Source organism: Coregonus clupeaformis, chromosome 36 (assembly GCF_020615455.1).
Source record: "Coregonus clupeaformis isolate EN_2021a chromosome 36, ASM2061545v1, whole genome shotgun sequence".
NCBI lineage: Eukaryota > Metazoa > Chordata > Actinopteri > Salmoniformes > Salmonidae > Coregonus > Coregonus clupeaformis.
The window spans coordinates 21,526,901-21,554,063 of NC_059227.1; the positions used below are offsets into that span (position 1 = coordinate 21,526,901).

Sequence of the window (27,163 nt, forward strand, 5' to 3'; positions counted from 1 at the left end):
CTCATACGCATGAGGTGATGCGTTGTCATGTTTTTCCTGAGTAAAGATTTCAGTGAATAGACACACACATTGGTCCATGCTGCTTCTGATATACAGAGGTTAGATCCCCCTGTCAATGGCAACCATGGTAGATAGCCTGCTGAACCCTGTTTTGCTTCACTTTAATTGGATTGAACGACATTGACTGCTACTAATGATGTTTTTAATTGTGCTTGAGGTTTTTTCAATCATTATACTGAATATGAAACGCAATTAAAGGTAAAGCCCTTGATTCATCAGACAACACTTGAAACCCCTGAGCAAATGTATTATTGCATCTGGGGCATTGCATTGGTCATGGCTCAATGTGCACTTTACTGCAGCCTAGCTTTAAAACCAATGGCATTTGTTCTCACTGGAGTTTCAGGGAATTGTAACCTTCATTGTGGGTCATGCTCAAGTGATTTTGGATTCCAAAACTGCCTTGTAAAGTGCCTTTACTTTTTCCATATTTTGTTGTGTGACAGCTTGAATTTAAACTAGATTAAATTTAGATTTTGTGTCACTGATCTACACAATATACTCCATAATGTCAAAGTAAAATTTTGTTTGCAGACATTTTTTAAAATTAAAAGCTGAAATGTCTTGAGTCAATAAGTTTTCAACCCTTTTGTTATGGCAAGCCTAAATAAGTTCAGGAGTAAAAATGTGTTTAACAAATCGCATAAGTTGCATGGACTCATTATGTATTCAATAATAGTGGTTAACCAGATTTTTGAATTACTACCCCATCTCTGTACCCCATACATAACTATCTGTAAGGTCCCTCAATCCTGTAGTGAATTTCAAGCACAGATTCAACCTCAAAGACCAGGAAGGTTTTTCAATGCCTCGCAAAGAAGGGCACCGATTGGTAGATATGTAAAAAAAAATAAAAAAAGCAGACACTGAATATCCCTTTGAACATGGTGAAGTTATTAATTAGGCTTTGGATGGTGTAATAATGCACCCAGTCACTACAAAGATACAGGCGTCCTTCCTAACTCAGTTGCCGGAGAGGAAGGAAACTGCTCAGGGATTTCACGATGTGGCCAATGGTGATTTTAAAATAGTTACAGAGTTTAACAGTTGTGATATGAGAACTGAGGATGGATCAACAACATAACCACAATACTAACCTAAATGACAGAGTGAAAAGAAGGAAACCTGTACATAATAAAAATATTCCAAAACATGCATCCTGTTTACAGCAAGGTGCTTAAGTAATACTGCAAAAATGTGGCAAAGAAATTAACTTTTTATGCTGAATACAAAGCGTTATGTCTGGGGCAAATTCAATCACTGAGTACCACTCTTCATATTTTCAAGCATGGTGGTGGCTGCATAATGTTATGGGTATGCTTGTCACCGGAAAGGACCAGGGAGTTTTTTTTTGGATAAAAATAAATGGAATACAGCTATACGCACAAGCAAGATCCTAGAGGAAAACCTGGTTCGGTCTGCTTTCCAACAGACACTGGGAGACGAATTCACTTTTCAGCAGGACAATAACCTAAAACACAAGGCCAAATCTACACTGCAGTTGCTTGCCAAGACGACATTGAATGTTCTTAAGTGGCCTAGTTACAGTTCTGACTTAAATCGGCTTAAAAATCTATGGCAAGACTTGAAAATGTCTTTCTAGCAATGATCAACAATCAACTAGAAAGAGCTTGAAGAATAATTGGCAAATATTGTACAATCCAGATGTGCAAAGCTCTTAGAGACTTACCCAAAAAGACTCACAGCTGTAATCGCCGCAAAAGGGTTGTGAATACTTACAGTACCAGTCAAATGTTTGGACACCTACTCATTCAAGGGTTTTTCTTTATTTTTACTATTTTCTACATTGTAGAATAATAGTGAAGACATCAAAACTATGAAATAACACATTTACATTTTTACATTTTAGTCATTTAGCAGACGCTCTTATCCAGAGCGACTTACAGTTAGTGAGTGCATACATTTTTCATACTGCATCATGTTATGGATATGCTTGTCACCGGAAAGGACCTATGGAATCATGTAGTAACCAAGAAAGTGTTAAACAAATCTAAATATATTTTATATTTGACATTCTTCAAATAGCCACGCTTTGTCTTGACGACAGCTCTTGGCATTCTCTCAACCAGCTTCATGAGATAGTCACCTGGAATGCATTTCAATTAACAGGTGTGCCTTCTTAAAAGTTAATTTGTGGAATTTCTTTCCTTCTTAATGCGTTTGAGCCAATCAGTTGTGTTGTGACAAGGTAGGGGTGGTATACAGAAGATATCCCTATTTGGTAAAAGACCAAGTCCATATTATGGCAAGAACAGCTTAAATAAGCAAAGAGAAACAATGGTACTGTATGTAAATGAGATATTTATGTATGTTCAAGACATTTGCAAACATTTCTAAAAACATGTTTTCACTTTTTCATTATATGGGGTGTTATATGGGGTATATATTTAATCCATTTTGAATTCCGACTGTAACACAACAAAATGTGGAATAAGTCAAGGGTTATGAATACTTTCTGAAGGCACTGTACCTGAGAGAGCTGGGAAGCATATTTAGTCAAAAAAGAAATGTAAATCAATTTCACAAACATTGTGGTATAGGGTAACTAAATGACAATTTGGGACACCCATATTTGAATATCATTTATTCTTCTAATATATTTCAGTACAACTCTCACAAGATTAAAACTCCCACTTTGTACAACAGAGAAAAATATTTACAGCCAACAACAAAATCCTCAAATCCAAGTGCTGAATATTTTTTTCCAGTGTTAGTGTCTAACTTCACAGAAAGTAGGCCTAATCATTTTAATGCTTCCCCACACACTGACACACAAACGCAAACAGGCAACATTTCACTCAGCCTTGAACACTGAAACCTGCACATACCAATTAGTTGTTTTATTTCTCCATTCTAGGGTAGCATTTGTCAAGTACTCGTACCTCTCAATCCTCTCTTGTATGGGATCATCACACAAGCTAATAGAGGACAGTCAGCGTTGTCCTACCTTGAGGAGGTGGCCCCTCATATTCATGGAGGCAGTTGTGACGCTTCACGGCCTTTGGTTTCAGCATTGAGTCAAAGGGACAGCAACCCATTGCACATCTGACCGTGGCTCGTGCTGCGAATCATCTTTTTTGGTTTCTTCCATTCGATCAGATTGAACATTGCAATAAAAGATTGAAAGGGCATTGGTCGTAAAGCTCATTGGTCTTAGAGACACTCAAAAACATCTCTACATTTTAAAGGTTCATCAATTGCGCACAGATGGCTCATTTCAACTAAAGAATGTCCTTATTTTGTGTAAACCAGAGATTGCAGTATTTTGTGATATTGTAGCCTACTTAAATTGGCTAGGCAATTCTATTAGGGACATTATACTGAACAAAAATATAAATGCAACAATTTCAACGATTTTACTGAGTCACAGTTCATATAAAGAAATCAGTCAATTGAAATGAATTCATTAGGCCCTAATATATGGATTTCACATGACTGGGCAGGACCGCAGCCATGGGTGGGCCTGGGAGGGCATAGGCCCACCCACTGGGAAGCCAGGCCCAGCCAATCAGAATGAGTTTTTTTTTTACAGACAGAACTACTCCTCAGTTTCATCAGCTGTCTGAGTGGCTGGTCTCAGACGATCCCGCAGGTGAAGAAGCCGGATATGGAGGTCCTGGGCTGGCGTGGTTACATGTGGTCTGCGGTTGTGAAGCCGGTTGGACGTACTGCCAAATTCTCTAAAATGACGTTGGAGGCGGCTTATGGTAGAGAAATAAACATTTAATTATCTGGCAACAGCTCTGGTTGACATTTCTGCAGTCAACATGCCAATTGCACGCTCCCTCAGAACTTGAGACATCTGTGGCATTGTGTTGTGTGACAAAACTGCACATTGTAGAGTGTATTTTTATTGTCCCCAGCACAAGGTGCACCTGTTTAATGAACATGCTGTTTAATCAGCTTCTTGATATGCCACACCAGTCATGTGGGTGGATTAACTTGGAAAAGTGGATTAACTTGCTCACTAACAGGGATGCAAACAAATTTGTGTTCAAAATTTGAGAGAAATAAGCTTTTTGAGCGTATGGAAAAATTCTGGGATCTTTTATGTCAGCTCATGAAATATGATACCAACACATGTTCCGTTTATATTTTTGTTCAGTATACATCCTCAAAACGTAAGGCTAACCCAAAGATTGGTCAAATCAAGGTTTTTATGTTCTTCAAGTTCAATTTGCCACGTGCTCATTCAAATGTTTGTGTCTGTGAGCCTTATCAGACACTCTTGGCTAGTGCGCGTAATGTTGATGTGGTGGAAATAAACTCATATATCGCTTGATTTGTACATGTCAGAGAGGAGTCTTGTGATGGGCACGTTCCCGATGGTCTTCTTGAAAAATACTTCTTCTATGGTGGATGGGCTGACTGACCGCAGAGCTGGTAGAAGTAGGAGCAGCTTCCCAAAGCGGCAGGGCTGAGTTGGATATCTGCAAATAACAAAAACAAGAAAGATGCAAATATTCCACTCTGCCCAGAGTGGCCAAAAACTCGCTTTGGTGATGAAATTTCACTTCCCTATGTCTTAAAATGCATTTGACCAAACTATGATTATTCATGTTCTGGATCGTTCAGTGGGGTCTTTCTCTAACATTATATCCAGGTGGTGCAGGTTTCTGTAACAACTTTGAGGATTTTACATTTTGTGGTCGTTGTCTTCAAAGTTGTTTCCGCAGGTCGCAAAAAGCAAAATTAGCATGACATGAGCTGAATTAAATATAAAAGGCTTTGAAAATAGAAAGCTTGGTATAAGCTTTAGTGCTCCTTGAGAAATCTTCAAGAAGAACAGGAATTTTGAATAAATATGAAAACAGGTCCTGGCTTGCTACCGACAGAACATTACAATAAAGTATTTTCATGACCATTAGGGAGCGTCCCCTTTTGGCTCTGACAGGACGTTCTCCTCATGACATTCAACGACCACACAGGAATGTTTCATACAGGTCCTAGTTTGCTCACGTTAGTACGTTGTCATGGTCCAAGAGGGCTCTGTCTAGTTCCCAGTACGTTCCGGGGATGTCATCAAGGACGTTTTTAGGACATTCTCATAGAGCTGGATGATATGGACAAAAAGTAATACACTACATATACAAAAGTATGTGGACACCCCTTCAAATTAGTGGATTCGGCTATTTCAGCCACACCCGTTGCTGACAGGTGTATAAAATCGAGCACACAGCCATGCAATCTCCATAGACAAACATTGGCAGTAGAATGGCCTTGCTGAAGAGCGCAGTGACTTTCAATGTGGCGCCGTCATAGGATGCCTCCTTTCCAAGTCAGTTCGTCAAATTTCTGCCCTGCTAGAGCTGTGCCTGTCAACTGTAAGTGCTGTTATTGTGAAGTGGAAACATCTAGGAGCAACAACGGCTCAGCCGCGAAGTGGTAGGACACACAAGCTCACAGAACGGGACCACCAAATGCTGAAGCACGTAGCGCGTAAAAATCGTCTGTCCTCAGTTGCAGCACTCACTACCAAGTTCCAAACTGCCTCTGGAAGCAACGTCAGCACAAGATCTGTTCGTCGGGAGCTTCATGAAATGGTTTCCATGGTTGAGCAGCCTCACACAAGATCCAATGCATGATTAAATCATTTATGGGTAACAATGAAGTACTGTACTGTAATTGTTTTCAATTAAAATGGTCAAAAAATAAACAAAAATAGCTTCTTAGCGAAGAGCAATGACTGAAGCAAGAATTTTGCTAGGACTGTCTGGGAGTGGTCTGAGTGGGGAGGGGAAAACTGAAAACTAGCTGTTATTGGCAGAGAGGTTTGGAACTCTCTTTCTTATTGGTTTATTAACTCATTTATGTCACCAGGCAGGCCAAAACTCCATCCCACCAAAACAGGCTGAAATTTCAGGCGGTCTTTTCAAACAGTTTTAGTACACTAAAAGGGAATCATCATCATTTTACAATTTCACAGTATTATTCCAACCTCATAGTGTGGAAATATATATAAAACACAGGGAAATCACGTTTTTGACTGCACTGGGACTTTAACACAATATGTATTTATTTGCAAAGTATGGCAGTAACCCAACTATCAGAGGCAGATGATCTCTCTTTGGCTACTGCTGACAACAGCTGCATGTAAGTTGTTCTTCTACGTCATAATAATTATATGTCTGCATAGCTACTTGTCTTCATTTTGGCAGATTAACTCATGCTTATTTATTTATTCATTTTTTATTTTTCTCAGGAACCAGCCAGGCACCAACCCATACTGTACTTGTTCCATAAAGAAGTCAGCCAGAGTTGGTACCAAGATTGACGTGGGCCATCATTCAAACAAAGAGATGACTCCCTGGCCACCAGTGCATATTTCCAAACTATGTTTGGTATTCTTTTGTCGATTATTTAATTGTTTATTATGTTATATTCTTAGCAAAAAATATTACTATTTATTAGTAGTAAACATAATTCATAAATGGCACCATACAGGATTCTATATGGAACCAATTTTGGTTCAGTGAAGAAGAACCTTTGGGGTTCTGATCAAAGAACCCTATAAAGGGTTCTATATAGAACTTTTAGAGGTTCCATATATGAAGCAAGCGAACACTTTTTGGTTCTATAAGGAACCTTTTTTCTAAGAATGTAGCTAGATTGCTATCTCTAAGTATGATATTGTTGCTAAATAGCCATGTAGTTGATGAATCTATCAGTACATTTAATGTCCTTTCAAAAATGTTCTGTCTGTAGCCCTAGGCTACCTGATGTGTTCAATGCAAATGGTGCGCTACACTCTGCGGGCGCATCATTTCAAAACCATATTAGCCTACATATTGGGTTGTAAAGTGTTGCCATTTGCTCAATATTGAGAATTGAGAAATGGCACAATGTCCTGATGTCCATTTCGTGACATTCTGGGGACGGCCTAACGACTCATTTTGTTTGCAGGGTAACCTATCTTGCTGCAAAATAGCCTATTGTAGATACAGTAAATATGGCCATATTGGCCACCTGTGTGCCAAGTATTTTGGTAAATGGAACAAATAGCTGAATTAAACAAGAGCATATCTGTTAAGGAAAAAAGATTGAGCAACTGTTTGTTTAGATCAAATGTCTCACCTGGTGTGTATGTAACTGTTTAGGGTGAGCTGGGCCTCGTCCTGTAGAGCAGCAATGGCACTGGCGTTGCGGAAACTCCTCAACTCCGACCCGTCATGCGTTGGCACTGCTTGAAGGGAAAAGGCATAGACAGCATGGTTACTGACTGCCATTATATTCACGCTGCACCAGACAAATGCATTGCTTTCAATTGAAATGTTCATACGTGTTGGCCAAAGTACTTCAGACATCTGCATTGTAATGTTAAAAAAAAACATGTTATTTGGCTTTAACATCCTTAGCTATTCAATTTATTTTCTTTTTTTCTGACCTATTGATGACCTTCTTGCAGGGTTGGGGTCAATTCCATTTAAATTCCAATCAATTTCAGAATGTACACCAAATTCCAATTCCAAATGTTCATAATTGAAAAGCATTGAAGAGAATTGGAATTGGAATTTCAGTGTACTTCCTGAATTGACTGGAATTCAAAACGTTGTGTAGGCACGGGTGGGCCTGGATGGGCCCAGGCCAACCCACCGGGGAGCCAGGTCCACCCAATCAGATTGAGCAACAACAACAAAAATGCTCTCTACTTGTCAGAGTTCCAAACGGAACATTATTTGTATTTTTACCTAAACATGCAAACAACATCAAATAGAATTCATAGACGCACAAATATCACACCCACAAAACATGCAAACCTCTCACCATTACAATAACAGGGGATGGGGGGGTATCATATTTATGTCTCTGTAACTTCCTCACTCATCATTATTCACGATTCAGTCAGGATTATCCGTAATCATGGTAGCATCCACATTAATGTAGACGTGTTTAGAAACATATTATTTTCTTATTTACAATAAAAGTGACTCCAAAAAGACACAATACATTATTTGCCATTCATTTATATTGGGCACAAAATAATCTGAAACACAACCAAAACAAACAGCAAATGCATCCAACAAATTTGTAGAGTCACAAGCTTAATGTAGTCATTGTGTGCTATGAATATGGGACCAAATCCTTGACTTTTTACTACTTTTTAAAACACGTGAATTTGTCCCAATTAAATAGTGGGACTATGTACAAAAAGTGCTGTAATTTCTAAACGGTTTACCCGATATGGATGAACATACCCTCAAATTAAAGCTGACAGTCTGCACTTTAACATCAGAGTCATTGTATCATTTCAAATCCAAATTGCTGGAGTACAGAGCTAAAACAACAAAAAATGTGTCACTTTCCCAATACTTTTGGAGCTCACTCTACAGTACTTAGTCAAACGTTTGGAAGCACCTTCTCATTCTAGGGTTTTTCTTAATTTTTTACTATTTTCTACATTGTAAAATAATAGTGAAGACATCACAACTATGAAATAACACATATGGAATAATGTAGTAACCAAAAAAGTGTTAAACAAATCAAAATATATTTTATATTTGAGATTCTTCAAATAGCCACCCTTTGCCTTAATCACAGCTTTGCACACTTTTGGCATTCTCTCAACCAGCTTCACCTGGAATGCTTTTCCAACAGTCTTGAAGGAGTTCCCACATATGCTGAGCACTTGTTGGCTGCTTTTCCTTCACTCTGCCGTCATCCCAAACCATCTCAATTGGGTTGAGGTTTGGGGATTGTGGAGGCCAGGTCATCTGATGCAGCACTCCATCACTCTCCTTCTTGGTATAATAGCCCTTGCACAGCCTTGAGGCGTGTTGGGTCATTGTCCTGTTGAAAAACAAATGATAGTCCCACTAAGCCCAAACCAGCTGGGATGGCGTATCACTGCAGAATGCTGTGGTAGGCATGCTGGTTAAGTGTGCCTTGAATTCTAAATAAATCACAGACAGTGTCACCAGCAAAGCAACCCCACACCATAACACCTCCTCCTCCATGCTTTACGGTGGGAACTACACATGCGGAGATAATCCGTTCACCCACACCGCATCTCACAAAGACACGGCAGTTGGAACCAAAAATCTCAAATTTGGACTCCAGACCAAAGGACAAATTTCCACCGGTCTAATGTCCATTGCTCGTGTTTCTTGGCCCAAGCAGGTCTCTTCTTCTTATTGGTGTCCTTTAGTAGTGGTTTCTTAGCAGAAATTCGACCATGAAGGCCTGATTCACACAGTCCCCTCTGAACAGTTGATGTTGAGATGTGTCTGTGACTTGAACTCTGTGAAGCATTTATTTGGGCTGCAATTTCTGAGGCTGGTAACTCTAATGAACTTATCCTCTGCAGCAGAGGTAACTCTGGGTCTTCCATTCCTGTGGCGGTCCTTATGAGAGCCAGTTTCATCATAGCGCTTGATGTGTTTTGCGACTACACTTGAAGAAACTTTCAAAGTTCTTGAAATGTTCTGTATTGATGACCTTCATGTCTTAAAGTAATGATGGACTGTCGTTTCTCTTTGCTTATTTGGGCTGTTCTTGCCATAATATGGACTTGGTATTTTACCAAATAGGGCTATCTTCTGTATACCAACGTTTTCTCTCAGCCTAATGGCGAAATGTGTAGAATAGCATGAGATTAGCTATAAAGCTGCAAATTTTTCTCTTTGCCCAATGGCAAAATGTGTAGAATTGCTGTCCCCCCACCAACGAATGTCTGGCTATTTTACTGAATTCAAATGACATTGACCCCAACCCTGCCTTCTTATGACTTTAGTGAGGATAATTTCCTTTAAAATAATTTTTGAGTACCCCCTCTTTAACTCACCAGCTTTAAACGTGACGATGCACTTCAAACAGGCGAACTCAGTTGCGTCCAGACGCAGCTGTCTGAAGCAGGTAACTACCTCTTGCAGGGTTTGTATTTCTGAGATTATTTTATTCATCCGCTGGGATTCTGTGTTGTCTATATTCATACCTTCAAATATGGAGGGGGGGACAATAACGATATTAGCTACAAAACATATGCACAAACATTTACAAAGTTTAGTTACATTGTATTGAGGATAATGTGAATATTTCTAAAAACAGAAAATGAATGGAAAATCTGTCTCCATTTTCGTTTTCTTTCCAACGCCACATTTAAATCTTAGGGAACTGAAACAGAAATAATCTAAACAAAACATGATAGTAAGTAGCCTAAATCTAATAAATAGAGTTAAGCTGTTGATCATTTGGATTACATACCGGAAACAGCGAGCAGGGTGTTGGAGTCCACCGGAATGGCCCACTGCGCTATGCCCAGAACAAAAAGTTCCCTCCAGGCGTCCTCCAGGAGGATCAGCTGCAAAACGGATTACAAACCTCAGTCAGCGCCCCATGAGTATAGGTAATATACTTTTAAGAAAATGTAGATAGGGATTTATGATTTGCACACATTAGTAATATTATTTGATTAATGAATATAGGGCTATGGAATTGTAACTGTTCTCTTTGGAAAGGGATAGCTTAATAATGTCGCTAATTGGCTAATATCTAGCCTATAATATCCATATACTGAATATAGTGGCTTACCTGGTCAGGTAAGGGGAGCGTGGAGAAGGCAGGCACGCTCTTGGCCCACTTAATGCTCATGAACAGCAGGCGCGCGGCTGACTCACAGACGGACTCAGTAGCGACCTCATAGAGGTACATGGGCGTGCTGCTGACCTCGTGAGGGTACTACAATGCAAGAGGTCAATAAACAAATAGCGCCTTTGGGTTCCATTTGAATAAAATAAAAATAATTTGGTATAGGACTAATAAATAACATGCTGCACGTTGGTGACAAATAGGCCTATGTGTGTATCTCATAAAACTCTAAGCACCAACACTAGACTAAGATGTAGACTATAAACTCATGTTGCCTGCATTGGATTTAGGTGAAAATATGAATGACAGATTATGTGACTCGAAGCTGCTGAATCAGGACCAGAATATCAACTTCTAAAGCGCTGAAAAGTGGAAAAAATTAATCACTTTACAACGTGCTTGGCCTCGTTGACTCCTTGCCCACATAGCGCTGCTCCATGAGTGAAGGGTGAGCCGAGGACAGGGGCTTACCTTCGGGGTGGGCTGGGCCAGTCCCACGATGGCCTGCCTCTCCGGGGTGCAGGCTACTGTGCTCATCTCCAATTTATGTGGCTCCAGTTGCGTGACCGTAGTGAAAAAAGGCGGCCCCGGTAGGCTCGAGCCCGGGAAGTGGGTCGAAGAACCGTTCACCTCTTTGTGCCCCCGGAAATATAGGGCGACCTGCTTGCGTATGGTAGACGTCCTGGGACCCCTCTCGTGTTGAACGGCTGTGAAATTGGAGAGCAGGGACAAGAATTTAGTAAAATAATGGTCTGTGAATGCCTTATTTATAAACTTTTTTATTTTGTTCGAAGCTTGTTGAGGTAAAAGGCTTTGCCTCTCATGAGAAATTTATGAATACGTCCTCTGTTTACCCCGCTCTCAGCTGATTCTGTTAAATACAGTTTCCATCCGATTTGGCCACCTTAAACCGAAATGTCACTGTCATAGCCAAAATAATAATTCAATTAAGCCTGTTTACCATCTTTATTCATGTTCACTTCGAGACACTTTTTCAAGCGGCACGCTCGGCATTGGTTTCTGTGCGTTTTGTCCACGGGGCATCCTCCCTATTTTGGAAAAGAGAGAGAGAGGGAGAAAGACAGAAAGCGTGAGGTGGGGAGGGAGGGAGGGAGGGAGGGAGGGAGGGAGAGAGAGAGAGAGAGAGAGAGAGAGAGAGAGAGAGAGAGAGAGAGAGAGAGAGAGAGAGAGAGAGAGAGAGAGAATCACAGTTCAGTTTAATTGCTCTGGCACAGTGAGTGAACAAGAAAATCAACACGTTGTTTGAGGGAGAGGAAAATCTACAGGTGAAGGATGTGTTATTATCATAGCTATTGACTCGATCCCCCGCGGCTCAGCAGCGGTCTTATCCCCGAGGATAAGTAGGGATATCCTGCCCACTGTTGGCTAAATCCTCGGGTTAGTGTCATTACATTAGATTGGATTACACCTGATAAATTAAAGCAGGACTGTGTTTAACGCCAGTCAATGGCCATGGTAGGCGATGCAATTAGGCCTTGCCGTGCCCTGGATTGCTGGGCCCTCTCAGAGACACATCTCAGGGGAGATTGAACCCTGCAGACTCAAGGCTGGCCAATAACTTAAGACGCGTAAAATGTGTAATGTGTGCACCAAAACTACAGGTAATATTTGCATACATTTAGGAGAAAGTCACAGCCTGAATTGAAAATAGATTTAACATGAAATGGAGAAACACTGTAGTTAGGCCTATTACCTGAGAGCCTGATTTACAGACGTATGTTCTGTTTCTGCGGATGCTCCTCTTGAAGAAGCCAGAGCAGCCGTCACACGCATACACGCCATAGTGTTTCCCAGAGCTCCGGTCCCCACACACTTTACACGGGATATCCAAGATACGACCTGGGTAAAAATAAATACAAATTAATTAATTAATCTTTATTCCTTTTGATAGTTAATGTATTTTGTGGCTCAAAATCAAGAATCAGAAAGGTGTTTTACGCGTCATAAAAGGCTTGGAAGAGCACCCATCATAATAAATTCTGCATCCAAAATCATGCACTGTACCCCCTCCACCTCATCACCCCCCTCCCTCCCTGTTAATGAGGGACGACAAAACAAAATACACAACGTGACAATGGGCAGTGTCCTGTGCCTTAATAGGTCGCCCGGCCATGGGCATGTACCCGCGCGCGCGTTTCTTGTGAGTTCGTGGGAAGCGTCATATCTGAGGTCTCTAAAGACAATGCCGGGGGGCACACAATGGAGACATTAGGGAAAGTGTTAACTTAATGATTTTCCCCATTGAACCTCGTCTGACTGCCCCGATCTCGACAAGCTGCCAACTCCCCCTCATAATGGGAATCGACAGCTGCTTTATCCCGCAGGTCTATAGGCCTGTGGATTAGGGAGTGAGACGGCACAGAGAATAATGCGCACCAACTCAAATGAAGTGTATGTAAATCGACCCGGGAGTAAATGAAAAAAAATTGATTTCTGTATTTCTGATTTGTATTCAAATCTATTTAAAATAATTATATTTGTATGTATATGAGGGAGTATTTTTATGACGGGACACGCCGGCTATGTAATTTCACTGACGTTTTGCCACCTGCTCATTGATTCACCCATCAAAAAGGGTAGCATGGGAATTCGGATACGACCCCATAACGACAGAGCAGCAAAAACAATCGATTTCGGCGAAGAGTTGGGACTTCAATACACCAATTATGCAACGTGTCGAGAGTGGTTGTCTATTAGGCTACATTTCTATATCACGGGGTGAAAATATTTTGAAAAAAGATTTGATGCCATGGCTACAACAAAAACAAATAAATAGGCTTAAACGAAGTTACTCAACAAAAAAAATAATGACTGTATAACCTTTGAAACAATCAACACAAGTTGGCAATAGCCTAATTGTGCATCTGAAACTCTAATAGGTCTCATATAACGAATTAATCCAATATCACAATGTTGTCCTCACTGAACAATTATAATTAGGCCTACGCACTAATAAAGGGCAGAATTAATATAATGCTGTTGGAGGAAAATAAAATAAGAATGCCACTTGATTTTGGTGTGCGGGGGAACACGTCTTTAACTTCTCTCAATGGGGGTCCCAGTCGTCGCCATTGTGTGCGGTAATTGCTTAAAGATATATGGCATATTCCATTACCCTAATTACCATCAGTCCCAAAACCTGCTGAAATAAGTTAGACTGAGTTTTACTGACTGAGCGAAAGGTTTTCGTGACCACCCACACACAAGGTGTGCAATGAACTTGGAGGAAAGCAATATTAGGCTACAATAATGATTGTGATGTTGATGTAAATTATTCTAATTAAAAAGCTATATGAAAGTGAATACTTGTAGATTAGGCTACTGCCTGAGATTTGCCAAGGCCTATGCGAATAGGCCAAAATAGCAACCAGCCAGCAGGCATTGGTGAAACGAATAATAACCTATGCGTTTTAGGCATATTTCGTTTGGACGTGCATAAAGTTTAGCAACACTTAATGTAAGAATAAAAATTAATGTAAGCTAGTACAGAATACATAATATATGGCTAATTGTTGTCTCATTATTCCAGTTTTTTGCACACACATTCTGTATTTCAACATGCGCGTGCGCCACACACACACACACACACACACACACACACACACACACACACACACACACACACATATTGACAAATAGACATCATCAAGACAAAGTTGTTTATCAATAAATTAGCTGACTGGTCTATCATCCCATGGAAGCACATTGGCCCATTGTCCTACCTCGATAAACCTCACTATAGTCTTTCCAAGTGCCGGACTTTAAATTGGAAACAGCAAGAAGCTATAGCCTATAGTTTGTGTTCTCTTTCAGCCTCATGTAGGCCTAGATAGTATGTGTCTTTCGCACACTATTTCAGGAACATTCTAACCCTAACCCATTTTACATGTTTTACCTCTATTCTTTTTCTCACCTCCTCAGTCTTGTAACTCTTCTTTTTAGAAATAAACATCACATCCCGAGCAGAATGATGCAGTGTACTTTTCCATGAGAGAATAATGTTATAATGATCAACAACAAATAACTAGAATTAAACAGGAAAAATAAGAAGTATAAGCCTAGGCCTATATACAGCGCATAATCTTGTCCAGTGCTCAATTAGTCATATTTGTGGGGAGTAGGCCTAGAACTTGCACAATTATTTAACAAAATGGACTTCATAATTATAAATCCGTTATAAAACGGATTAGCAGATACAGCAACTCCAAGGTAAACGCAAATTGTAATTTCGGAATGTTTCAACGCTTTTCACATAATATCTTATTACTTTTTTATTAATACATGTTTGAATTAATACAATTCTAAAGATATGAATACCCAATTGTAGGTGAAGAACAAATAGGAACTGTAGCCTACTTACTTGATTTAACATTCAGAATATCCAAACAACCACTTGTTGAACAGGCGGGTTTGCTCATCGTGGACAGTGTCGTTCTACACTATTTTATATTTTAAGAATCAAAATCCACTGTCGGTGCAAAAGTATCAGCTGAAGAATATCAAAACATGAAATATAGCCTACAGCTTCCCCTAAAACAATTCGATTTCTGTAATGTCGCCCAACTCTATATTTTCCCAGGATTACCAAATTCCAGGTACCAAGATGGATTTGGGAGAATTTGCAAGTCTTGGACGTTGAGTCACACAAGGTCCAGGCCGTGTGGACAGCAGCGCGAAAGCCGGATAGAGAGCCGTCTACAAGGGGCGAGTGGCAACAAATCCTCAGTTGCTCCAAGCGCAACACCGCGCACAAAGTTGTTTAGAAAACTGCCGGATCAGCGCTCCAGAACAGACGGACTACCCAGCGAGTACAGTCTAAACCAACAAAAAACAAGGCTCTTCTTAACTGATAAACAAGGACTGGTAAAATAATTATTGTTCAAACCCGAAGCCTATGTGACTTTCTGATGCGAGTCTTTAGCTTAGTAATATTTATTAGAAGTGTCAGAAAAGGCGGAAGGTGGAGAACTCCACTTGCTTCACCCACTTAGCTTTTCCATGCTTTCTACTTCCATCTTCTGTGTGCCAGCATGACGTCACCCGGCTCACAGGGGCTGGCTCCGAGGCAAGTGAAGTGGGAAAGAAAACGCTGGGCTGTATAGATGCGGCTTTCGGTGAATTAATATTAAGGGGTGTTGTGCATTGCTATTGAACGGTTCTCTCTATTTCTCACCATTCTATCTGACTGCTGCGTCTATACTATTTGTGTGCAAATGTTTTAATAGGTGCAACCTTCTCTTCAAAGGCTAGTTAACATATTTGTAACGTGTTTCATAGGTTTGGTTAAATTTAGCTGCTTTAGGCAACTCCACATAGCCTTATCCAAATGTGATTTGGATAGAACTTTGAGCACGATTGAATGTGCACCTGTTGCGCATATGTGCATGGTGCATTAACATGAAAGTGAGTTGTTACTAGTATTGCCTAAAACGAATGTCGATCGATTATCATTGAGAGAGGGTGAGTTATGGATTTTGTCAACGGTAGACCGTTTGGGCATCCCTCCAGGGCTATGTGTGAAAGACAGAGACGGCGGTTCCCATAGACCTTTTGTAGTCCGCAACGATGTAGGGGTTCTGGGTCATTAGCACACGCTAATGTAGCCTAAACTAGAGCAGTGTGGTGGTCTCTCCTTCGCCCCCTGTGCCCACTTGCCGGGGCGGAAAGATGCAGCCTCTCCTCTTCGTCTGAGGAGCAGGGTGTGCCGGGGAGCCGGGGCGAGGGATCCACACCCGTAGACCCATCATTGACACCCTGACCTTGACAGCTTGCGACGCTTTCGCCCGGTTACTCCAGAAATCCATAATTCTGTTTTTAATTCTGAGCATTCCCACGGTAGCCCAGATATCATATGGACGTTTAAAGTGTCGATTTAAACGGACAAGGGCGTGGTACAATGGCGTAGTTAATTGCAATTAGTCGTTGTCATGTCTTTCACCGTTAAAAATGCCTTCATCATGGCTTGCTTGGTTTAGTCAGTTTTGAGCATGCTCGAGCTGGTCCAAGTACTAACTTCTCTAAGTATGTTATAGATAAATAAAACGAATGTGTTAAAGCTAGAATCCTTAACTGAAACAATAACAAAGCGGGTATCTGCCTCTGTTTTGGTTTTGGTAAAAGCTGAAGGATGGGCCTGGAGAAACAGATACTGTATAAAAAAATAAAACGTATTTTATTAAACGTTTCTTACATATAAAGGAAATAATTGCTTTCACAAAATGTAAATTATATTATATATTTAGTACAATGAGCTTTATTGCACACAATTGTTTCTATGCTAGGCTATGCTAGTTTTTGTGGGGCTTGATTTTTAAATGTTAACTATCATATGTATCATATGTGAGGGTGTGTGGTGTGTTTGTGTGTGTGTGAGGGTGTGTGGTGTGTTTGTGTGTGTGTGTGTGTGTGTGTGTGGGGGGGTTGTGAATGTGCGAGATAATCTCCTTAACTCTTTCTAATCCTCCTCATTCACTGATAGCCTTTACACAAATATAACCCCGGTTGCTTGCTTTAACTTTTTGTATTAGCGACTCCCTTCTTCTCCAGCAGTCAATGATAAATCGTTAACAAAGGAACAGTGGATTGTCTAGGCCTATCTGATTTTTGGCTTGACGGCATCAGTATGCAACTATATTTACTGTAACTAGTCTTAAAAAATTCGAGAGACTTATTGGAAGTCATAATAACCCTATTTGCTATAGAATGCAGATATTACCACCGTGAATTGTTCCACTATGAAAACCAAGGACGAGGACGAACAGTTTATGTCGCAACCGATCTAAATACACTCTAAAAAGAAAAGGTTCCTGGAGTATCCTTTAGGGGTTCTTCAAATTGAAACTGTGTGGGAACCCCTTTTAATGGGTCCTCAAATAACCTTTTGTAGAACCTTTTGGAGTTCATTTTTGAACTACCCCCCTCCCCTATAATTATTATTAATAATAATAATTTGCATAACAATAACAACAATAACACATTATTTTAGTTGTCAGTTTTTATTATGATTTTAATGGCAAAGCAGAATAAAAAAATCTAAATATGAGGTAAACTCCCAGCAGAGCCGCAAGTCCAATGGGTATGTCCTCTGGCGTGTTGATATTAATGTGTTGATGTTCTCTGTATCCATAGCCAGAATTATTTTTCAGTGCATGGTGATCAACTAGGTTTCCTGTTATATTCATCAGAGGTGTAGGGAGGGTAAAGTCTGTGAATCTCCAAAATAGTAATTATACAGATGATTAACAAAACATGCAGACGACAGTATTCCTACCTTGGTTTTTGTGGTAAATGTGAATGAAAAAATACTGTTTTGATAAAGGTTTTCATACACATACCTTGTCCATAATGTAGAGGCCTATGGGATATTCACTGAAGAGGTAAGGGAGGAGGATGGTAAATGTGATCTACATAACATACCAATACCAATTTACATTCATTTATATGCCTCCTCATCTGTATACCTGCAGACACAGACACAAAAGTGAGCAGTTCAGTCATCTGCACCCAATACAGATAGCCTTCAACAACATTGAAATCCATTGAATTGTGTCCATTTTCTGTCTTAGAAAGATTTGCACAAATATGAAAAGATAGATGGTATCATCATAAAACAATATCAATTTAGATCATACAAGGGACAAACTGTCACATTGTATATTGATTAGAAGACAGGCGCAGGAATACATATTAGGGGTTTTATTACTCCACCCAACACAAACACGTATATATATATACAGTGGGGGAAAAAGGTATTTAGTCAGCCACCAATTGTGCAAGTTTTCCCACTTAAAAAGATGAGAGAGGCCTGTATTTTTCATCATAGGTACACGTCAACTATGACAGACAAAATGAGGAAAAAAAATCCAGAAAATCACATTGTAGGATTTTTAATGAATTTATTTGCAAATTATGGTGGAAAATAGGTATTTGGTCAATAACAAAAGTTTCTCAATACTTTGTTATATTCCCTTTGTTGGCAATGACACAGGTCAAACGTTTTCTGTAAGTCTTCACAAGGTTTTCACACACTGTTGCTGGTATTTTGGCCCATTCCTCCATGCAGATCTCCTCTAGAGCAGTGATGTTTTGGGGCTGTCGCTGGGCAACACGGACGTTCAACTCCCTCCAAAGATTTTCTATGGGGTTGAGCTCTGGAGACTGGCTAGGTGTCACGATCGTCATAATGATTGGACCAAGGCGCAGCGTGATATGCATACATCTTTTTAATAGTGTACTGGCAACACAATACAAAATACAAAACAACCAAACGAAACGTGCAGTCCTCGGTTAACAACACAACCAACACGGAACAAGATCCCACAAAACACAAGTGCACAACAGGCTGCCTAAGTATGGTTCCCAATCAGAGACAACAAGCAACATCTGATTCTCGTTGCCTCTGATTGAGAACCACCCCGGCCAACCTAGAAAACACATGAACTAGAAACTGAACATAGAACACAAAACATAGACCCTACACACCCTTGCTCAACATATAAGAGTCCCCAGAGCCAGGGCGTGAAAGTTACCCCACCCCCCCCCCCCCCCAAAGGCGCGGACTGCGACCGCGCCAACATAAACCCAAAAGGGGAGGGGCCGGGTGGGCATTCCGCCTAGGAGGCGGATCCGGCTCCGGGCGTGACCACCACCATCTAACAACCCCCCCGTAGCGCCCCTGGTCTGGTCCCGCTGGCTGGAGCTGGACTGGACATCGGTGGAGCGGATTGCTTAGGCTCCGGTGTGGAGCAGCTGACCGGTACCTGACCAGGCACCGGTGAAACAGGCACGGGCTGTGCCGGACTGACGACGCGCACCACAGGCTTGGTGCGGGGAGCAGGGACGGGCCGGAGCGCTGGCGACGCGCACCACAGGCTTGGTGCGGGGAGCAGGAACAGGCCGGACTGGGCTGGCGACGCGCACCACAGGCTTGGTGCGGGGAGCAGGAACAGGCCGGGCGGACTGGCAGCCGCGCACCATTGGCTTGGTGCGGGGAGCAGGAATGGGCCGGACCGGGCTGTGAGCGCACCACTGGCTTGGTGCAGGGAGCAGGAACAGGCCGGGCCGGGCTGGCGACGCGCACCATTGGCTTGGTGCGGGGAGCAGGAACAGGCCCGGGCCAGGCTGGCGACGCGCACCATAGGCTTGGTGCGGGGAGCAGGAACAGGCCGGGCCGGGCTGGCGACGCGCACCATTGGCTTGGTGCGAGGGGCAGGAACAGGCCGGGCCGGGCTGGCGGCCGCGCACCACAGGCTTGGTGCGGGGAGCAGGAACAGGCCGGACTGGGCTGGCGACGCGCACCACAGGCTTGGTGCGGGGAGCAGGAACAGGCCGGGCCGGGCTGACGACGCGCACCATTGGCTTGGTGCGGGGAGCAGGAATGGGCCGGACCGGGCTGACGAAGCGCACCACTGGCTTGGTGCAGGGAGCAGGAACAGGCCGGGCCGGGCTGGCGACGCGCACCATTGGCTTGGTGCGGGGAGCAGGAACAGGCCGGGCCAGGCTGGCGACGCGCACCATAGGCTTGGTGCGGGGAGCAGGAACAGGCCGGGCCGGGCTGGCGGCAGCGCACCATTGGCTTGGTGCGAGGGGCAGGAACAGGCCGGGCCGGGCTGGCGACAGCGCACCACAGGCTTGGTGCGAGGGGCAGGAACAGGCCGGGCCGGGCTGGCGACGCGCACCACAGGTTGGTGCGAGGGGCAGGAACAGGCCGGGCCGGGCTGGCGACGCGCATCACAGGCTTGGTGCGAGGGGCAGGAACAGGCCGGACCGGGCTGGCGACGCGCACCACAGGCTTGGTGCGGGGAGCAGGAACAGGCCTGGCCGGGCTAGTGACGCGCACCACAGGCTTGGTGTGAGGGGCAGGAACAGGCCGGGCCGGGCTGGCGACGTGCATCACAGGCTTGGTGCGAGGGACAGGAACAGGCCGGACCGTACTGTGAACACACACCACTGGCCTTGTGTGGGGATCAGGAACGGGCTGGACCGGACTGGTAACACACCTCAGTACCTCTCGCCGTGCCTCTACACTCTCCTTCCCTCTACTGACTAATGGCCCCCGTAACCTGGTGGCCTTCTCTCCTCGTCCACAAACTCGCCCTTTATCTGCCTCCAGCAGCCCCGTCGTCCATGCCGTGTGCCCCCCACATTTTTTTATTGGGGGTGCCTCTCGCCTGTCCGACGACGGCCCGGTTGGCGCCGCTTCTCCTCTCCTGCCTGGGTCTCCCCCTTCATCGCCCTCCGGTAACGGACGGCCTCCTCCTCCGTGATCTGCCCCCAACCGAGGAGGACATCCACTAACGTTACCTCCGGCGTTTGCTCCTGGACACGCTGCTTGGTCCTGTATTGGTGGGATCTTCTGTCACGATCATCATAATGATTGGACCAAGGCGCAGCGTGATATGTGTACATCTTTTTAATAGTGTACTGGCAACACGATACAAAATACAAAACAACCAAACGAAACGTGCAGTCCTCGGTTAACAACACAACCAACACGGAACAAGATCCCACAAAACACAAGTGCACAACAGGCTGCCTAAGTATGGTTCCCAATCAGAGACAACAAGCAACAGCTGATTCTCGTTGCCTCTGATTGAGAACCACCCCGGCCAACCTAGAAAACACATGAACTAGAAACTGAACATAGAACACAAAACATAGACCCTACACACCCTGGCTCAACATATAAGAGTCCCCAGAGCCAGGGCGTGACACTAGGCCACTCCAGGACCTTGAAATGCTTCTTACGAAGCCACTCCTTCATTGCCCGGGCGATGTGTTTGGGATCATTGTCATGCTGAAAGACCCAGCCACGTTTCATCTTCAATGCCCTTGCTGATGGAAGGAGGTTTTCACTCAAAATCTCACGATACATGGCCCCATTCATTCTTTCCTTTACACGGATCAGTCGTCCTGGTCCCTTTGCAGAAAAACAGCCCCAAAGCATGATGTTTCCACCACCATGCTTCACAGTAGGTATGGTGTTCTTTGGATGCAACTCAGCATTCTTTGTCCTCCAAACACGACAAGTTGAGTTTTTACCAAAAAGTTCTATTTTGGTTTCATCTGACCATATGACATTCTCCCAATCCTCTTCTGGATCATCCAAATGCACTCTAGCAAACTTCAGACGGGCCTGGAAATGTACTGGCTTAAGCAGGGGGACACGTCTGGCACTGCAGGATTTGAGTCCCTGGCGGCGTAGTGTGTTACTGATGGTAGGCTTTGTTACTTTGGTCCCAGCTCTCTGCAGGTCATTCACTAGGTCCCCCCGTGTGGTTCTGGGATTTTTGCTCACCGTTCTTGTGATCATTTTGACCCCACGGGGTGAGATCTTGCGTGGAGCCCCAGATCGAGGGAGATTATCAGTGGTCTTGTATGTCTTCCATTTCCTAATAATTGCTCCCACAGTTGATTTCTTCAAACCAAGCTGCTTACCTATTGCAGATTCAGTCTTCCCAGCCTGGTGCAGGTCTACAATTTTGTTTCTGGTGTCCTTTGACAGCTCTTTGGTCTTGGCCATAGTGGAGTTTGGAGTGTGACTGTTTGAGGTTGTGGACAGGTGTCTTTTATACTGATAACAAGTTCAAACAGGTGCCATTAATATAGGTAATGAGTGGAGGACAGAGGAGCCTCTTAAAGAAGAAGTTACATGTCTGTGAGAGCCAGAAATCTTGCTTGTTTGTAGGTGACCAAATACTTATTTTCCACCATAATTTGCAAATAAATTCATTAAAAATCCTACAATGTGATTTTCTGGAATTTCTTTTCTCAATTTGTCTGTCATAGTTGACGTGTACCTATGATGAAAATTACAGTCCTCTCTCATCTTTTTAAGTGGGAGAACTTGCACAATTGGTGGCTGACTATATACTTTTTTCCCCCACTGTATATATATACACAAAAGGGATGTAACCCAAACAAAGAGCGAGGTGTAACCTCTACACAATACACGGGACGAGACCCGTAAACAACCAGAGCATAATACACGGTACTCACGAGACCAACGGACATGGGACATGGAACTGGTGAACGGACTGAGCAGCAGTACCGGGGGGATCCGTGACAATTTTCGGGTGGAGAGCCAGACCCGGTCCCCTGGAGAGAAAACAGGCGCCTCCTTGTGCCGATGCACGGCCCGCTGGAGACGAGTGTGTGCAGCGTTCCAGATCTCCTCAGCGCACCGAAACCACTCGTCCCCTACAGGGGCCTCGGTCTGGCTCGGATGTCAAGGTGCCAGGGCCGGCTGATACCCCAACATGCCCTGGAAAGGAGTGAGGTTAGTGACGGAGTGGCGGAGGGAATTCTGCGTATACTCAGCCCAAGGTAGAAAATCCGCACACTCCTCCGGCCGGTCCTGACAGTAACATCTCAGGAACCTGCCCACTTCCTGATTGACCCTCTCCACCTGCCCATTAGCTTCAGGACAGTACCCAGAGGTGAGACTGACCGTGACCTCCAGGCGTTCCATGAACGCTTTCCATACGCGTGAGGTGAACTAAAGACCACAGTCTGACACAATGTCCTCTGGGATCCCGTAGTGACGGAAGATGTGCGTAAAAAGAGCCTCCGCGGTTTGCATGGCCGACGGGAGCCCAAGCATAAGAAGGAGGCGACAAGCTTTGGAAAACCGGTCCACAACGACGAGAACAGTGGTGTTCCCCTGGGAGGGGGGAAGGTCAGTGACAAGGTCCACCGAGAGGTGAGACCAGGGTCGTTGTGGAACCTGCAGGGGAAGGAGCTTTCCATAAGGGAGATGTCTGGCTGTCTTAGGCTGGGCACAGATGGAGCAGGAAGAGACGTAAACCCGGACGTCCCTAGCCAAGGTGGGCTACCAGTACTTCTCAGTCATGACCAGTACTTCTCCGTCATGCAGGTAATGGTATGGCCTATCCAAGGATGACCCGACACAGGCGGTGTGTACGTCCAGGAAAGGAGGCGGTCCCGCACACCCGTGGGCACGTAGGCGCGGTTCTCCGGGCACTGTGCAGGTGCGGGTTCCGTACGCAGGGCCTGCCGTATGTCGGCGTCCACGTCCCACACCACTGGTGTGATGATACGGAACGGAGGGATGATGAGTGTCTCCTCTTCATGCCTCATCTGCCTTGGTTGAAGCAGGGGAATTCCCTGGCATGTCTCCTCCTCGCCTATTAGTGGATAGAGGGCAGGACGGTGAGAAATGACCCCTTTCTCCACCATAGGAGCAGAGGCCCAGATTCCTCCTTCTCCTACGCTCTGCCTCGGGCAAACGTGCAAAGGCCACCTCCATCGGCTCTGACCACGGAGCAGGTGTAGCCATGGCCTCTGGATTCCACCAGGTCTTCGTCGGGACCGCAGGAGGTTGTCCAACTGGACCGCCATTCTGATGAGCTGGTCGAGTGACAGGTTGTCATCACGGCAGGCTAACTCCATCTGTACCTCCTCCTGCAATCCGCTGCGGAACACGGTGACCAGAGCCAACTCATTCCATCCGGTGGAGGCCGCTATGGTCCGGAACTCCAGGGCGAACTCCGAGGCGGTTCTAGATCCCTGGTGTAGTCGGAGTAGACGCTCACTCCCCTCTCTGCCTTCCACAGGATGATCAAACACCGAGCGGAATAGGAGGGTGAAGTGCTCGTAGGACTCGACCTCGGGTCCGCCCGTTTCCCAAACCGCGGCACCCCAGTCCATGGCCCGTCCGGTCAGTGCCGAGATGACTGTGACAACCTTGTCTCTCCCGGAGACAGCCTTGGCGTAGCGAGCGAGGTACAGGTTGCATTGCAAAATGAATCCCTTGCATCTCGCTGGCGCACCGTCAAAGTGCTCCGGGAGGGACAGGGGTATTCCGCTGACCGGCTCAGATGGAATGGAGGCAGGTAGTGGTGGTGTGGGGGCTGGTGCCGGAACCAGTGCTGGAGACTGGACTGCACTTTCCCCTCCAACTGCAGGATGGTTGCCAGCACGCTATCCATGGCACTGCCGAGTTTGGAGAGATAGTCCTCGTGATGCTGGACTGTCTCTACGATGGTCGCCAGTTCAGCCTTTCCTGCTGTCTCCATATTTATGGGTCGATTATTCTTTCACGTTGTCTAATGATTAGAAGACAGGCACAGGAATACGTATTAGGGGTTTTATTACTCCACCCAACACAAACACGTATATATATACAGTGGGGAAAAAAAGTATTTAGTCAGCCACCAATTGTGCAAGTTCTCCCACTTAAAAAGATGAGAGAGGCCTGTAATTTTCATCATAGGTACATGTCAACTATGACAGACAAATTGAGATTTTCTTTTCCAGAAAATCACATTGTAGGATTTTTAATGAATTTATTTGCAAATTATGGTGGAAAATAAGTATTTGGTCACCTACAAACAAGCAAGATTTCTGGCTCTCACAGACCTGTAACTTCTTCTTTAAGAGGCTCCTCTGTCCTCCACTCGTTACCTGTATTAATGGCACCTGTTTGAACTTGTTATCAGTATAAAAGACACCTGTCCACAACCTCAAACAGTCACACTCCAAACTCCACTATGGCCAAGACCAAAGAGCTGTCAAAGGACACCAGAAACAAAATTGTAGACCTGCACCAGGCTGGGAAGACTGAATCTGCAATAGGTAAGCAGCTTGGTTTGAAGAAATCAACTGTGGGAGCAATTATTAGGAAATGGAAGACATACAAGACCACTGATAATCTCCCTCGATCTGGGGCGCCATGCAAGATCTCACCCCGTGGGGTCAAAATGATCACAAGAACGGTGAGCAAATATCCCAGAACCACACGGGGGGACCTAGTGAATGACCTGCAGAGAGCTGGGACCAAAGTAACAAAGCCTACCATCAGTAACACACTACGCCGCCAGGGACTCAAATCCTGCAGTGCCAGACGTGTCCCCCTGCTTAAGCCAGTACATGTCCAGGCCTGTCTGAAGTTTGCTAGAGTGCATTTGGATGATCCAGAAGAGGATTGGGAGAATGTCATATGGTCAGATGAAACCAAAATATAACTTTTTTGGTAAAAACTCAACTCGTCGTGTTTGGAGGACAAAGAATGCTGAGTTGCATCCAAAGAACACCATACCTACTGTGAAGCATGGGGGTGGAAACATCATGCTTTGGGGCTGTTTTTTCTGCAAAGGGACCAGGACAACTGATCCGTGTAAAGGAAAGAATGAATGGGGCCATGTATCGTGAGATTTTGAGTGAAAACCTCCTTCCATCAGCAAGGGCATTGAAGATGAAACGTGGCTGGGTCTTTCAGCATGACAATGATCCCAAACACACCGCCCGGGCAACGAAGGAGTGGCTTCGTAAGAAGCATTTCAAGGTCCTGGAGTGGCCTAGCCAGTCTCCAGATCTCAACCCCATAGAAAATCTTTGGAGGGAGTTGAAAGTCTGTGTTGCCGAGCAACAGCCCCAAAACACCACTGCTCTAGAGGAGATCTGCATGGAGGAATGGGCCAAAATACCAGCAACAGTGTGTGAAAACCTTGTGAAGACTTACAGAAAACGTTTGACCAGTGTCATTGCCAACAAATGGTATATAACAAAGTATTGAGAAACTTTTGTTATTGACCAAATACTTATTTTCCACCATAATTTGCAAATAAATTCATTAAAAATCCTACAATGTGATTTTCTGGAAATTGTTTTCTCATTTTGTCTGTCATAGTTGACGTGTACCTATGATGAAAATTACAGGCCTCTCTCATCTTTTTAAGTGGGAGAACTTGCACAATTGGTGGCTGACTAAATACTTTTTTTCCCCACTGTATACGAAAGGGATGTAACCCAAACAAAGAGCGAGGTGTAACCTCTTCACAATACACGGGACAAGACCCGTAAACAACCAGAGCACAATACACAGTACTCACGAGACCAACGGACATGGGACAATAATTGACAAGGACAATGGGGAACAGAGGGCACATATAGACACATACTAATCAGGGGGAATGGAACCAGGTGTGCGTAATGAGACAATAATAATATGCCATTTAGCAGACGCTTTTATCCAAAGCGACTTACAGTCATGTGTGCATACATTTTTACGTATGGGTGGTCCCAGGGATTGAACCCACTACCCTGGCGTTACAAGCGCCATGCTCTACCAATTGAGCTACAGAGGACCACTACAGAGGACAAGACAGTCCGGTGTTGGTGGTAATGATCCATGTCAGTGACGCCTAGAAAGCCGGTGACGTAGACCTCCGGAACTGGTGAACGGACTGAGCAGCAGTACCGAGGGGATCCGTGACACAAACATTACCTTAAATTGAGGAGATCTTAAAAATGTTCAGTTAAGTGCCTGCTCCTGCTGTCCTTTCAAATTCAAATCCAGATGTTTCAGTTGGGCAGTTAGGTTCCTGAAAGAACCTTGATGAACCCCACCTCCTATGGGGTTCTTGGAAGAACCTTTTGGGGGCAATTTCCAGTGCCAAGAACCCTACGGTTCTTCAAAGAACTTTGAGGATCTTAGAAAAACCCTTGTTGAACCCCT

General features: G+C 44.2%; 1 protein-coding gene across 1 annotated transcript; it reads right to left on the bottom strand.

Moving 5' to 3' along the window:
• Positions 1-4,117: 4,117 nt before the first annotated feature.
• Positions 4,118-15,665, bottom strand: LOC121552508 (nuclear receptor subfamily 2 group E member 1-like). Its single transcript, XM_041865463.2, has 9 exons — positions 15,047-15,665; positions 12,380-12,525; positions 11,627-11,714; positions 11,137-11,372; positions 10,609-10,755; positions 10,282-10,378; positions 9,863-10,012; positions 7,156-7,264; positions 4,118-4,511 (listed from the first exon to the last, which is right to left on the bottom strand). Exons 1-9 carry the CDS (start codon positions 15,102-15,104, stop codon positions 4,349-4,351), a joined length of 1,194 nt encoding a protein of 397 aa, XP_041721397.1. The 5' UTR covers positions 15,105-15,665; the 3' UTR covers positions 4,118-4,348.
• Between the last annotated feature and the right edge of the window lie 11,498 nt (positions 15,666-27,163).